The following is a 16,099-nucleotide window of genomic DNA, read 5'->3' as shown; positions in this document are numbered from 1 at the left end:
TTCAATTTTTTCCATTCTGCCTTCTTGATCAGAAGGTAGAATGTATAAAATCTGATCTGTCTCATTTCCTCTCATCTATACTTCTTGCCCCCCACCCTCTTGTTTCCCTTGTGAGCACCCAACCTCTTCATTGTTATCCTTTTTCTTTGATTTTCTCCCTGTATTCTTAGCGCTACTTCTGTTTATATATATATATATATATATATATATATATATCTTCCAGACTACCATCACTGGGATTCAATGCTCTGCCACCATGTTTGTTATAGGGAGTCATCAATGTACACACAGAAAGAAGGAACTGCTGATCTTACACTAATTTCGCCTCTGTTCAGCAAGACAGATTCTGAATTACTTGAACAGAATCAGTATGCTTGCCTGCAAGAGTTAATAATGGCACAGTAAGTCTTCTTGCCTATGGTCCATGAACTAGACCTAAGGTTTATTGTGGCCCATCTAGACTACTCCTGTGCATGTCAAAGGTGAAAGAATGAAAAAAATATATTTAATTAATTAAAATAAAAACTGAACAAAATATATCAGGATGCAAAGAGGAAGCTAACTCCACCATACGTCCTGACATCCTCTTCTACTAAAGTGACAGTAAACAAAATTTCAAATAGCAACTCAATCTCATAAGTCTTATTCAGAATCTGCTGATAATTCCTCGCTGTCTTTTATGCTCTTGAGGGAATCAGTTGAACAACCTACTTCTTTCATTCCTGCAACAAATCCAAAAATGACCCCATTTGATTGTGGAAGCTGTTTGTCAAGAATATTATGGAAAAATTTATCTCTGAATGATGAACCATCAGACATCCGGGGGGGGGGTGATTCTGTATCATCCACAGATGCAAATGATCCTGACACTCCAGGTAATGTAGTAAACATTTTTCCAGAGGAAGAGATGAATAGTAGCCATCTATACTTCCCTAAATCAACAGATAAATTTAAGCCTGATAAAGGCAAGTCTTCACCATCTCAGAAATTGGACAAGCCTACAAACCCAAAACAACAGGGAAATTTATACAGTGAAACTGTTATGTTTCTATATTGATAAATTGATAATAACAGATTCTTCTGCAGAAACACAATCCATTCAGTTTCTGTCTGCAGGAAACATTTAAAACTCAGTTAGGACCCTTCCTTAGAGCATTTTGTCATTATTCATTAGGACAAAACTGGAGATTGTCCTGCATGTGGTGGAGTATCTATCCTGGTGGTTACATATACGCTTTTCTGACACATCCAGCTTAATTCTGTTCTAGAAGCAGTAGTGACTAGACTATTGATTTCACCTATTGGTGGAATCTTGTTCCATTTATTTATTACTGAATTGGTGGTTAAATGAGATTGAACTTGATAATTTCATATTTACTTCTTGAGCCCATCAGGTGACTTTAATGGACACAACAGTCTATGGGGTAATGAGGTCATATCACTGGACAGATGTTCAATAATTGTCAGTATATTTTTCCATATGACCATCTGCTCATATTTTACAATGGATCTTACAACCCTGCTTCCCTGTTTCTGTGGAATGTTGAAGAGAACCTGTATGGAAGCATTATTTTCCTGTTATTTGCAGTATGTCCTCACAGATGACATCTTCTGCTTGTATAAATAATGGACATGGCAGACTGGAAAAGTTTTTCGTATCTTGCAAAATTTAATGATAAAGCAGTTAGTCAAATACCTATCAACAAACTATATCCAATTGTATTGTTCAAGTAGCAACAGTTGCATTTCCAAAAACATTTATCTTGATTTCCACTATATCCAAAACCATGGGTAGAACCCAGGGTACCAAGTAACCAAAAAATGTTCGAGAGCATAAGGTATATTTCGTATATACTCTGACAAACCTAATATAATAGCTTTTAAAAGTTGCTCAAGTCAAAGCATGCTATTTTAAATTCAGAATCATAAACAATCTTGGATCCAGTTTACCTCATCACTTAATCAGACATCTAGTACAGAAATTATACAGAGGAAATGAAAGATATAGAATCCATTATTTATTTTGGAATATAATGGGTATGCTGATTGATTCCAATCAGCACAGCTATTAGAGATACTTTGAGAGAAAATTATACTGAAATTTCTTTAAAATCTACCTGTCCTCCTGAGTTCTTAATATTGAAAGAGAAACACATCTAAAATAGCTCTAACAGTGGGCTAGAGCCTTACAATCAGCCATTCAGAAAGGAGGCCCCTACAAAAGAGGGGATAATGTCTCAGATGATGCGCTAGGTAGGTATTGATATGTATTGTGAGATCAGTTATCATTTTCAATTATAATTAAATTATAGAAATGATCTAACACAAGCATACAGTTACTGCCCTATCACTCTCACTCGGACAATCATTTGTAAGATATTGGATAAAATAGTCAATACCATTTATTTCTGGTATTTAGAATGCACCGACCTTTTCTCCAGCACACATGGTGGCTTTTATAGATTGTTTAATGTTAGACTATTTGTCCTATTTAGAAACATGCATTAGATGCACTTTCCTGAAACGATAACATCTGGCTTCAGTGTTTTTTGACATGGGAAAAAATTTTTTGTATTTCAACTTTTCCTCATCTGAGTGGGAAGTTCACTATCTGAGGCTGCATCATCATCAGAAAGTGGTTGTTTTCCCAATTCTCTATTTTAAGTGCAACTCTTTGCTAACAAAGTTAATTGAGGCATTGTTCTATGTGTTGATGACTTTGCAATTTCTCACTATTGTAACATGATGGTATTGAAAGAGGATGTGAGCAATAATTTAATCATGTCTCTCTTCATCCGCTACTACTAATAATATTAACAGGTTTATTATTATTAGTAGTAATTGTAGGTGTATTATTATGACACCTCCAGGGAGTATAAAGAATCATTCGACGGAGAGCACCTACTCTACAGCTCTTTCTCCACCACTCAATTCACAAACTACAATTATCTACATCAATGTCATCTACTGGCCACCACCACCACCAATAGTATTTTCACAGACAATCACAAACATCCATACCCACAGCCTTTTGGCCAGAGAGTGGATATGCCAACCATTAGCCAAGCAGGCTGACATTTCATTAGAAAAAAGTGTTTTGTGCATACTTCTGCAGAAAATGCACTCTTTCCTCAGATCTGAGTTAAGAATATGACAAACTACTATTCCAGTAGCAGCAACAGACACCACATAATAAAGACTCATAATTTTAAAAAAATCTCATATTCCTTGCACATTTATTATTATTATGACGTGACACCTCCTGGGTGTCCAAAGACTCATCGAGGGAGGGAACCTGCTTTACAACTGTCTCCACTCAATCCATCAACAAACTACACCAACACCATCTACTGCCTACCACCACTGACATTTTCTCAGACAATCACAAACATCCATGCCCATAGTGGAATTCAAACCTACAGCCTTTTGGCTGGAGAGAAGATACGCTAACCACTTGGCCAAGGGCTGGTTAGCGTATTTTTATTAATGAAACTGGCATTTCATTAATAAAAAAGTGTTTTGTGCATACTTCTGCAGAAAATGCACTCTTCACTCAGATCCAAGTTGAGAATAGGACATACTGCTATTCCAGTAGCAACAGATAACACATTCTAAAGACTCATAATTAAAAAAAAAAAGCTCATATTCCTTGCACATTTAATTATTATTATTATGTGACACCTCCAGGGTGTCCAAAGACTCATCAAGGGAGTCAACCTGCTCTACAAATGTCTCCACTCAATCCACCAACAAACCGCAACTATACCAATGGTATCTACCGCCCACCACAACCATTGGCATTTTCTCAGACAATCACAAAAATCCATGGCCACATAGATTTTAGGCCAGGCATTAACTTATGGAAAAGTACGAGAGAGAGCTGCTCATTTAACATATCTATTATCTTCCTCAGTGGTTATCATTCTACCATACTCTCCATCCATATCATCCTTCCATAATCATTCTTTCTTCTACTATCCAAAAAAACTCCCTAGGATATCTTTGGACCTTATTGCTTCTCATACTGCACTTTTGCTGCCCTTTATTAAACGAGTTTGCCTCTTTTGCTTTCTTTGTATTTCTCATGCAACCGACTATTACCACTACTCATCTTATGCTATCTCCGTATGTCTTCTTCTTACAAATTGCATGCTTCACGTCTTCATTCATCCATTTCACGCCCATCTTATTTGACTTTTAAATGAATTCAGACATTATCTCTGCCAGACAGTTTCTGAGCCTTTCCAATGCAACATCGATCTCCTTTCTTTCCAACTGATCATTAGATAATATAGCTGCAAGCTGCCTCCTGAACTTATCAAAATCACCAGCTTTATACTTCCATATATATCCGTTTCTCACAGAAGTCTCATATGGTTGGCCATCGCACAATATCGCTTCATGGTCACTCTCACCAACTGGAGGGAGATTTAACACCATATTTACAATAACTTCCTCTGATGAAAATAAAATCTGACCCTTGCATGTACATCATACATGCATCTGCATGTACCCTCTATTACATTAGTTGTTACTTTAAAGTAATTGTTGTAGGTAGTTTTTACTCTAAAACTTAAGAAATTCATTCTCTTTGCTTCACATATATATTCATATTACCATAATTAAAATCATTCATATTGATTACTCTTTTCTTATTAGTTAGACTGATTTACCTGCACATTCCCTTCTTGCTGCCCTCCACATTACCAGCTCTGTAGTGGTTCCCAACTAAATATTTCATTCTTTTCATTTCCAGTGCACACCATATTGCTTCAAAATCACTGTCACCATTCACTTCTTTCATGTCCAGTTACCATCAACAACGCTCCTCCCATCCCCCTTTATCTTGCCTACCCTAATGAAAAGCATCTATCCATTCTCTGTTTGCTGTCAGAATGTCATCGTCATCTAACCATGTCTTACTTATTTGAACAGTTTTTTTGGTGAATACACTATCGAAAATATACATTTCTTATTACTACCTTATTATTACTTTTTATGTTTTATTCTTATTACTATCTTATTTCTGGTTATACAACAAGCCTCACAAACTCCACGTGTCGGATGTGACACCTAATTCCCTCTTGGCCACTCATCTCTGTCATCACTCATTTCACATCTCTCATCAGACCTGTTTTTTTACTCTACTTCTCTGGTCATTCCAATTCTTTCTTCTACATAAACACATCTGCTCCTGTAACTATAATCCACTCTTCTCATGCAGTGTCTCCCTGTCCACCATGACCCCCCCCCCCCCCATCCTGACACACACACACACATTGTCCTGTTTGTCTTGTGTTTCTATTCTTTCATATTCTTCACTGCATGACACTTGCCTCTGCATTCACAATCTCTCTCTTCCCTTACTTACCTGCTGATTTATGTCATTTTTATCTCTTACAGCAATAATTTCTCCAGCCAATTCATATCAAATCCATTTAAATTTAGCTCATCTCTTTTTACAACTCCATCCATCCCTCAAATTCATCCCACTTACAATCGTAATCCTTGTCCAGTCTTAACTCATCACTGTCATGCCTGGTCAACACATTGACTAACTTTTTCTACTTTTCTGAGTGAAACATGCACCAGTTAATCAAATTGCACTAATCTGGACACAGTCAAGCATTTTTAGTGAGATATCTCATGCAACACTCAATATTTGTGAACAGACCAGTCTCATTTTCTTCTTTCCATCTCCTCTGTTTCTTGAGCCACATCAAAGAACAGAAATGTCCTTTTCCTTCTGATAAAAACAGTTATATAGAGTATAGTTAGAAATTTTGAGTTGAGATTAGAGAAGGTAGACCAGCTTGCAGTTTGATGTGCATTATTCAGATTTCATCTTGCTTATAAAGATTGAGGTCTCAGATATCACTTAAAAATTATTAATATCTGATACCCTTAATTAATCTATTTTTCTATCCTTGACTTTAGTGGTTTATGTTCAGTATTGCTATGTTATTTAAATCAGTTAATTTGTAACATTAGTCCAAAATGGATGAAATATATGCAGAATGGATATGTATTTTGATAATTAATATATATCCTAGAAAGTTGATATATAGAAATTTCTTTTTATAGGTTGTACGATCTTCGACAGTTGGGTCTAGCTCACTCTTTAGTTCTAAAGAAATGCATTATGTGTTAAGGGTTTTAGGTGCAGCTGCATGCAGAGATCCAGATCTCTTCACAGAAGTGACAAAAAACACTTTAAGAATTGCATTATTACCTATGTCTAAAAGAGGTGAGTATAGGTTTAGGTGAATGACGAAAATTTACATTTCTATGAATTAGGGATATTCTTTATATATCCCTAATATGCTTAAGCGTTAAGATTGTTCTTCAATTAATTTTCAGTATTGAGAATACATGATTTCAAACATATAACAGGTGTAATGAAATAAACTAAGTTTGTATGTTAACAAACTTAGATCATCAGTGGCGCCAAAATTTTTATAAAGAAGACTCAATTACACAGCCTTTAAGCTATGTGTAATTAATTACTCCATATGCATCAGAATAATGATAGTTATTGCTGTAAATTCTGGAGTATGGCACGTTCATATTCCAAGTCTCTTGTTGTTAGACTTTCGATGAAAGCAGACCAATAAAAATCCTGTGCCAATGGGTGTAGGACTTTTATTTTGTAGGTTATCATTGAAAGTATTTGATGTATGGAGGTGAAGGGTGGTTATTACATATCAGAAACAAAGGCTATGTACAGTGGAATGGATGGGCTAAGTAGTTGTATCTCTATGATTCAGTGGGTTCAGAATGAAATCATCAGAGAATGGATACTTCAGCTAGATTTTGTGGTAGAAGGATTGGAAAAGAAGTGTTTACATTGGCATGGTCACTTCAGAAGGATGAATATCAGATACAAGTTGGCTAACAGTATTTGATTTGTATCCTCTAGGTGGAAGAAAATGTATGAAACCTCAAGTAACTTGGAGAGGAAAAATATTTCAAGCCATAAGGAAAGGAATTCGAATGACAGCCTGTGGATGGATTGGAAGGCCTGACAAATCGAGAAGCAATTGGTTATCTAATAATAATTCATATCATCTAAAAATTGGTTTTTTGATAAAGTAAAATGAAATGCAGATCTCAGCCAGAAAAGTAACATATGTTTCTTTGAGGCATATATGATTTTTAATTAAATAACATTAAAAAGAGTTCATATTCTAGAAAGTTGGATATTCTCTGACAAATGATGTTAACATGTTAAATGATAAATCTGGATAATGAAGTTTAACAAAATTGCTTTTGTGAATTGGGAATGAAATTGAATATCTGTTCATTGGTTGCTGTATGTCTCATAACAGGAAGATATGTAGAGAATTTAGTAAGGACTGCATGTCTGCAACAGAGATAACAGTGTTCATAAAAAAAAATGTTTGCTACTGTTCTTCTCTGTGCAATTCAGATATTTGGATTAATAATTCAAAAAGTAACTAATTAATCAATTTCAAATAATGGATTAATTAGTTTCTGGGCAGACATACTCCCTCATGAGAACGAGGGAAACATGTCTGCCAAGTAGCTATTTCTAAATTGACTGCCTTCTTTCTCAGTTCTTTTGTTAGTTGAAGTATGTATTTTTTCACATATATAAAACCATTCATAAAACTGATAGAAGAGAGGTGACATGATAGAAACATTCAAGTTATTGAAAGGGTTTTATAGAATGAAAGTGGAAGAAATTATTCACTATATGAGATGGGGGTAGAACAGGAGCTCACCATTGGAAGTTGAATAATCAATTAGTTAAAAAGAATGTGAGCTCTAGATTTTTTGCTGGCAGGGTGGTGGGTTGCCTGTGGTTGTTATTAGTTAATCAGTGAATCAGTTTAAGGGTGGTGTGATAGATATTGTGTGAATATTGATTAGCTGCTGGACCATGTTGAAATTCTGATTGGATTATCGATGGTACTTATATTGTGAACTATGCTGTGGGCCTCCCACGACGAATCTTTTGACTCCATAAATATACCTGATGATGATAATAATAATAATTTGGTAATCGTTTGAACTGTGATAGTTCAGAGCATCATTTTCACAATTCAAATGATCGCTTTGCCATCTTGATGGCATGAGTACTTTCATATTTCCTCTTTTCTATATTTTTCTTCCTTGGACTTTTTTTAATCATCTGGACAACTATCACTGGGATCCATTGTCCCACTGGATTTTGCCATGTAGTGGGACATGTAAATCTGTATAGTGGATACAGATTTTCTTACGTTATCTTACATTCTTGCCTGCATAAGTCAAGGACTGCAGTCAGGGCTGTGTAGCTGGAGCCTATTTTAAAAAAAAAATGTTAGCTGCCCTGGTGCAGTACAAAGCAATTGTAATATCATTATGATTTGACTTTTAAAAATTATTGACAAAGAGCATAGCTCAAAATGCTGTTGACTAGAAGTAGAAAAGGCATACCATACATTTCTCCTTTCAGTACATAGCACATTGACTAAATTCAAGTTGAGGTGTCAGCATCTCTCACTGGTGTTAAAAAAAAAAAAATTGACTGGTATTTTAATGATAGTAAAAATGCAATATTAAAGTACCCTAAAATCATATGAGATGTTGTACAAATGGTGGTTACATTGTCCTCCAATACCAGTATAAAGCATTTATTTTCAGCTCTAAAAATCAGTAAACCAGATTTGAGATGAAAGAGGCAATCTTTCTTGAGACAATGTTTTTCTTAAAAAGAAAAGAAACAGCTGTATGTAATTAAAATATTAAATTCAATATTTAAGTTGATTAAAATTAATTTTAATGTTTTAATATGGCAAAAAATGTGAGGTTTTTTTTTTATTTTTTTTTATTTTTTTATAATGTAATAAGTTTTCCTTTGATAATTCATTCCAACAGTGCATTCATTTGTTAGATGATCTTTGCTCATTTCAACTGCTTGAAACTAAATTAGGATTTTGATAACGTATAGGAGTCTGAGCTGGAATCAAACATTTGATGAATTGAACGAGCTGCAGAATTCTCTTTTGGCTCCACAGTTTTGACTAGCATAACAAGTTTTGCTATAACTCTTGTTCAGGAAGCAATGAATGTGCTCCTTCAGAGTATATTAATTACTTGCTGGATAGTGAACCTTAGTGTGTGGCAAATTGAGATCTGGTGCTAAAGCAGAAATTCCTTTGTGCAGAAATCCATCATAATCATCATCAAATTCCTGACATGTAATCTCAAGGGATGTACTGGATATTATGAAGAACTTACATTCATTACTAACTTCCTCTCAACAATTTTTCTTCAAATCAACCTGTTATATGTCAAGAACCTAACATTATTAGATCTTATATTTGTTTTCTATGGCACTTTTTACTGTATCGATACACCTATATCTTGGTGTTCCTCTGGGTCTTTTTCCTGCTTACCTGGCAGAGAATGCATGTTTTGCTAATCTTTCCTCTCCCATTCAGTTTAAAATCCTTCATTCTCAAATTTTTCACTGTCCTCAAAAAGCTATCTGAATGCAGATAGTGCTTTTTGATACATTATTAGATAAAAGAAATAAAAAAAGTAAGGTATTAGAACACATAAACATAACACTGTTTCTCATCATGCATGCAACTGTAATGCCACAGAGAAATTGTCTTCATTCTTAGTATTGGCTTGCGATACTTTCTGGAACCATGGGAAAAATGGTGATGTTCTTTCAATCAAGAATTTTGTGTTAGCAATCATCAGAAAAAAATTCTTGCTAGCAACAGCATTGGGGATGGGGGTGGTAATAATCACATTCTCCTTCATTTATCATAACAGGTATTTAAGTGCCCATGACTTTACAACCATAACTCAAGGATAAGGTGGTTAGTCCCATGCCTCCAGGTGTGTCCTATGTCTATAGATGCATGTGTTCACAGGGCCAGTTTGCTTGTTCTGGGGGACGAAAAACTCAATTTTCGAGTAGAAAAATCCCCTACCTCGGTATGAGACTGGCTAACCCATCTTTCATCGAAAAAGACAGATAAAGGTTCCTCACATCACTGACTGGAATCGAATCAGGACTGAGCTACGGAGGCTCAATAATCAATTAATGCCTTATAAAAACACAGCATGCCCAACCCTCCAGTAATAGTAAAAGCAGGATCTCTCAACTGTTTGTAGAGTCCACATCCCTTATTCCTTAAGTTGCTGTAAACATCAGATTCAGGTAGGCCCATTGTAGTAGCAAAGAGTACAAAAATACAATCCAATGCTTTTGCTGTGATTTTATACCAGGATCTGTGTGGTAATTTCACTTTTCTGTTGAAATAGGCCTTTGTCTGAGGTATGGAAATTTAAATATGGTAACTGAGAGGTAGTGCATGTGAGTAGACCTGGGATCCAGCCTACTTCTATGCATGCCAAAGGTGATGGATGCAAATAGGAAGCTAGCTATTGTAACTTGAGAATATTAAGAATATGCATATTCCCAAGTGGTCTCTATAGTTGTGTGACATGGGAATGATCAAAGACTGTGAGATGAATATTGCCTTTTGAAAGAACATTTAATAGACAGATTCTACAAATTGGACAAATGAAGAACTGTATTGCAAAGTAACCTGCAAAAAAAATCTAAAATAAGTACTTCAAATAAAAAAGGAACATAGGGAAAACTGCTTTTAATTTGACTTGATTCAATGAATATAAATTTTATATTACACTTTGTATATTATAAACATAAATCGAACTCAGCTCATGAAAATAAAATCCAAGTTAATATGATTCTTGAGCTTGATGTCTACTGCAAAGAGTTTTTTTATTTGAGGTGCTAATTTAGTCAAATTTCAATCTCAAATCCCGACTATTTGTGATATCCAGACGATTTCTTTCTTTCTTTTTTTTTTTTTTTTTTTTCAGTAATAACAATTCATTTACAGTACTAAAGCCACATTCAACTAAATATGATGATGGGAAGGGCAACAGTAATTTTCGTACAAAACTAGTGAATTTCTGTCTCATCACAAAGCCATGCCATTGTTTGAATATGTTGAATAAAGTTCTAGTAGACTTATCATTTTGCATTTATGAGAGTTCTTGATATAGCATTGCCAGAACAGCTAGGTCCACTAGCATTGGCTGAGTTATCCAAGATGGAAAATAAATCTCTTTTAAATCAGAAATCATATAAATCCCAGGTCATTTTGCTGAGGTGATCAACAATAACCCCAGCAAAAGTTTCTGAGTGTCAAATAACTTGCAAATGCTTGACCGTCAACTGTTAGTTTTTTTCATTCAAAAACAATATCATAGTTCCATGAATCTTCTCAAGCAGTTCCCCTGTGACAGCCACAGTGCCTCATTGTGAAGCAGTAGTGTTACATGGTCAGCAGTTTTATCCTCACAAAATTATTTGACATAGGCATTTGGCATTAGCTTTGATTTTGTTGATACATTTCATAACTGAATCCAATATCTCATTTAGAACAGATGAAAGGTTTTTGGAAACAGACATTGCAAAAGTGACATTTCAGGATTGTCATCCTTCATTAATTTTAAGCAGCCACGTTTCTTGCCCATCATAACAGGAGCACCATCTGTAGCACAAGATGTAATATTTTTCATTGATATTTGAATTTCATCTAAATGATTTTTGAGTTTATTGTATATATCACTAGCAGTAGTGGTAGTTTTCAATCTTCACAGAACATCTCTTCAGTATTTCACTATTGTCGATATATTTTGCATAGGCCATCAGTACAGCATCACTGTCTCTTACAGTTGATTCATCTATCTGTATTGAGAATTTCCTTGATCCCAACTTTTCATAGTTGTATTTCCACATCTTTAGCCATCTCATCTATTTTTTGCTAACAGTGTTATTGCTCAGTAGCATTCCTTTGACATCTTTGTCATCTTTCTCCAGAACTGTTTTGAGAAAAGTCGATATTGCTGGTTTAATTATATCCTCCCCATAGTATGATTTTTTCCTGATTTAGCAGAGAAATTTCATAACTAGCTTCAAGATTCTGATTCTGGGTAGCAGTTTGTACAGAAAACAATGAATATTGATGATCTTTTCTCAGACTTCTCCTTTAGAAACTTAAATTGGTTCAAATCACAGTTCTCATAAGCGCTATGTTTCACTTTCAAGTGTGCTTTGAGACAACTTTTTTTTTTTTTTTTCCGGTTGATTCATTGGTCAAACAGTGTTTGCACAATAGTCAGAATGGTGACTTCATCCCGAGGAGCAGGTATGAAACTGAACTTCAAATATTCTTCTGAATACTGATTAACTTTTTTCTTGCTTGCATTACTTATTTTATGCATGGGGTTAGCATTGAAAGGGGTAAAAAAATAGGTTTTTATAAAGTATACTGTACGCATGTGTGGATTATACAAGGAAATTAATGGCACATACAAAATGTTCATTTTATTTAAATTGATAGCTGTACAACTTTTGGGTAACCAGAAAACTAACAGCATGTAAAAATGCTGCATAAAAAACATTGAGAATATATATAAAAAAAATACAAACTTGCTTGTTGTTTCTACAACAAAAACTGCACAAAGTTAAATTGACACTGTTTACTTTTCATAAGTTACAGGTGCTACAATCTAACCTTAACACTTATTCAGAGAAATGTTGCAAGAGTTGGCAAAATAGCTCTTGAACACATTGACAAGTAAAGCTAAGATGTTATTTTTCCTTCTTTATAAGGCTATGCTTCTGCGACATGTTGATTATTGTGCACAGATTTGGTCACCTGTATTTCTTGGGGATTGGGAGATGATGGAGAGGATTCAGAGACGAGTGACCAAGATGGCGACAGGTTTGTGGAATGTTCCATATGGGGTTAGATTGAAGATCTGTAGGTTCCAGAATTTAGTTGACAGGAGGAGGAGATGGGATATAATAGAATCTTATAATTTGCTAAAGGAATTGTATAAGATTGACATGAAATATATTTTTCAGCACTTGGGGAGTAGGAGGAAAAACAGAGGGTCATGCTTGGCAGTTGTCTAAGAGTGTAGTTAGAAAGGGTGTGCGGATTATGCTTGGGAGTGATGAATGGATTGCTAGAGGAGATTGAGTGCTCCGACAGTGAAAAGGTTTGAGATGCGTGACAGGTATTGAGTTAATGGATACTTTGACTCTATGAGATACAAACATAATTAATAATAATTTGTTGGTTGCTGATAAAGATCGTAGAAACATATACCCGGCTATAGTGATTTTATGTTTTTATTTTCTCGTTAATTTAGCTGAAAATCAATTTATGCTTGCAAACCAATGCATTGTACATTTTCATGCATACCATCTCGAGTGCACATACACCACACCAAAGTGTGCTTGAATGTGAACAGTCAATTTTGTGTTTGTGTGGTATCGAACAAGAAACTGGATGTCATCATCATCAAATTCCTGATACCCTCAAGGAGTGTACAGGACATGATAGTACTACATGAAAAATTTACATCATTACTAACTTCCTATCTACAATTTTCCTCCAAATCAGTCGTACATGTCAAAGCTCCAACATTATCAGATCTTATATTTCTATCTTTTAAGGCCTTTTTAATGTATCAAACCACCTATATCTTGGTCTTCCCCTGGGTCTTTTTCTTGCAAACCTGGCAGAGAACACTTATTTTGCTAATCTTTTCTTTCCCATTCTACAAGTGGAGAGGAAAGAGTTAGCAGAGTTAATCTAGGTGGTATGGTTTAAGTGACCATACCACCTGAGATTAGCTCTGCTAATGCATTCCTGGATGCTGACAATGTCAAGTTCTTTCCTAATATCCTCATTTTTTAATATGATATTGCCATTGATGCCATCTGTTCATGCACCTCATCTTTCTCAGAACTCTCGTAATCTGAAGTCTATAGTCTTTGTTGAAGTGTTTTATTTCTAACCCAGCTCTCAGATCCATAAGCTAAAATTGGTTTGAACACTGCCTTGTATACAGTTAATTTAGTGTTGCAACTAATTTCTTTAGTTGAAAATATATAAATTGATTCAGTCGACTTCTTACCTTACCAGCTTTGTTGATTTTGTTGTCTATTTCCATATTTTATTTACAATCTTCACTAAAAATCATGCCTATGTAGCTGAAATGCTTTACTTGTTCCACAGGTTCTCCATTCACAACACAGTTGACATTTTCAATGATTCTGCCTATTTTCATTGTCTTTGTCTTTTTAATGCTGACCTTCATACCATATCCATTACAACAGTTGTTCATTTTAGTCAGGGAATCTTGCAGACTTGTAGCAGATTTATTTAGAAGTATAACATCATCCACATAAAGCAAAGAGCTGAGATTAACATCTCCAATTTTGATATCATGTTTAATACCACTTTCCTTTATAATGTAATCCATATAGATAATAAATAACAGAGGGGATAATGTACATCCTTGTCTCACACCAGATTTAACATTTAACCATCTTCCTGTACTTCTTTCAATTCTAACTGCTGACTTACAACTCAAATAAAGACCAAGTATTGCTTGATATAATGCCTCATTGACACCATATAATTGTAGCTTTTTGAATAGCTTCTCTCTTTCTTAGCATCTTGTCACATGCCTTTTTCAAATCTACAAAACTTAAATATAATGATCTTTGTTATATTCCCATGATTTCTCAACTATCTGTCGTAAAGTGAAAATCTGATCGTGACAGCCTCTATTTGGTCTGAATCCAGCTTGTTCTTCACCAAGCTTTTCTTCCACAATTCTTCTCAATCGTTTCTCAAGTATACTTGTATAAATCTTATCAGGAATTCTCAGTAGGGAAATACCTCTGTAATTCTCATATTCAGATTTATTTCCCTTGTTATATATGGGTACTATGAGAGCTCTACTAGAATTATGCAGTGCAGCCACTATAAGGCTTTTTATACCTACATACTTGAGCATTTCTGGTCGAATATCTACTTTGAGTATGGATATGTATTCCTGACTGCATGCCTAATCAGTGTTTTTACCACTCTGCTGTCATCACTGCTTGTTTCATTTATCAATTTTTCCAAGTCATTACTCCATACGTCAAGGATATCTTTTTTCTCATGTTTTCATGATACTTCTATCATCTCTAATTTTTCAGCACTCAACAACCTCCAGAATATCTTGATATTTATTTTCTATGTTCTTACCACAGTCTTCCTGTGACTTTTGTGTAGCTAGTTTTACACAGTGTTTAGCTTTCTTACGTTTGTCTCTAAGAGCACAGGCTGACTTATTTGCCAATACCTTTTAATACGCTTTCTTCTTTTTTTTTTTTTTTCACTGACTCTTTAACTTCCTGTGCCCACCATGGAGTTCTAATTTTTCTATCCTTGCAGAGACAACTTCACCACATGCCTCTCTGGCTGAATCAATGTTTTCTGTAATATTTGCCACTGAATCTCAATGGTTTGGTTCCTGTTCTGAAACTCTTCATTTTTTCTTGAATAAAGTTTGTGCATTTTAGTCTACACTTGAGTTGCGGATCAATATTAAATTCAATTTTATCCTGCTGGTCTAAATGGCGAATACTTCCAATTTCAAATCCTCTTTATACTCTGGTGTCCTGCACCAGGGAGAAAACATCACTATCAACAATAATGTAGTCAATGACACTTTTCTTATTCCTTGCATCTTCTCTCCATGTGAATTTGTGCACATTTCTATGTTGGAATATTGTGTTAGTAATAACCAGTCCATGTCCTGAGCAGAAATCCAACAGGTATTGCCATTATTATGAGCTTTGCTATGCCTGACAATCATTTCCTACTCGGCTATTTAGATCCTGAACAAGGACCAACCTTTCCTTTTTCATCGTGTCAGTTGCTTTATCTAAAGCCTCAAAAAATTCCTCCACTGCTACCTTAGCAGAACCTTCTTTGGGACATAGGCACAAATAAGTCTATTTGTCCCCATCTTCATGTTTGCCCATATCTCTCTCTCTCTCTCTCTACTTGAGACTGCCTGCCATTCAAGAAGTTTAGCCTCGTATTTAGTATTGAATACTATGGCTACTCCTTCTTTCCCTTGATTGTCATTGCCTGAATATAACATTTTGTATTTATTGCTCAGAAAGATCTCACCAGTTTTTGCCTTTTTTGTTTCAGTCATCCCTTTAATGGAAACTGGATGTATC

At 35.0% G+C, this 16,099-nt stretch overlaps 1 protein-coding gene across 1 annotated transcript in view; it reads left to right on the top strand.

The window, feature by feature from the left end:
• The window catches only part of HUWE1 (HECT, UBA and WWE domain containing E3 ubiquitin protein ligase 1), a 1,068,888-nt gene that overhangs the window by 414,310 nt on the left and 638,479 nt on the right, over positions 1-16,099 (top strand). The window contains exon 43 of the mRNA XM_090396304.1: positions 6,085-6,247. Within this exon, the coding sequence (XP_090252430.1) occupies positions 6,085-6,247 (163 nt within the window). The remainder of the gene's footprint in view (positions 1-6,084; positions 6,248-16,099) is intronic.

This window comes from Typopeltis vanoorti, chromosome 1 (assembly GCF_054136105.1).
Source record: "Typopeltis vanoorti isolate ZY-2024b chromosome 1, IOZ_Tvanoo_1.0, whole genome shotgun sequence".
Taxonomy (NCBI): domain Eukaryota; kingdom Metazoa; phylum Arthropoda; class Arachnida; order Uropygi; family Thelyphonidae; genus Typopeltis; species Typopeltis vanoorti.
The sequence above is the reverse complement of the archived record's forward strand: the minus strand, read 5'-3'. Positions and strand labels throughout refer to the sequence as shown.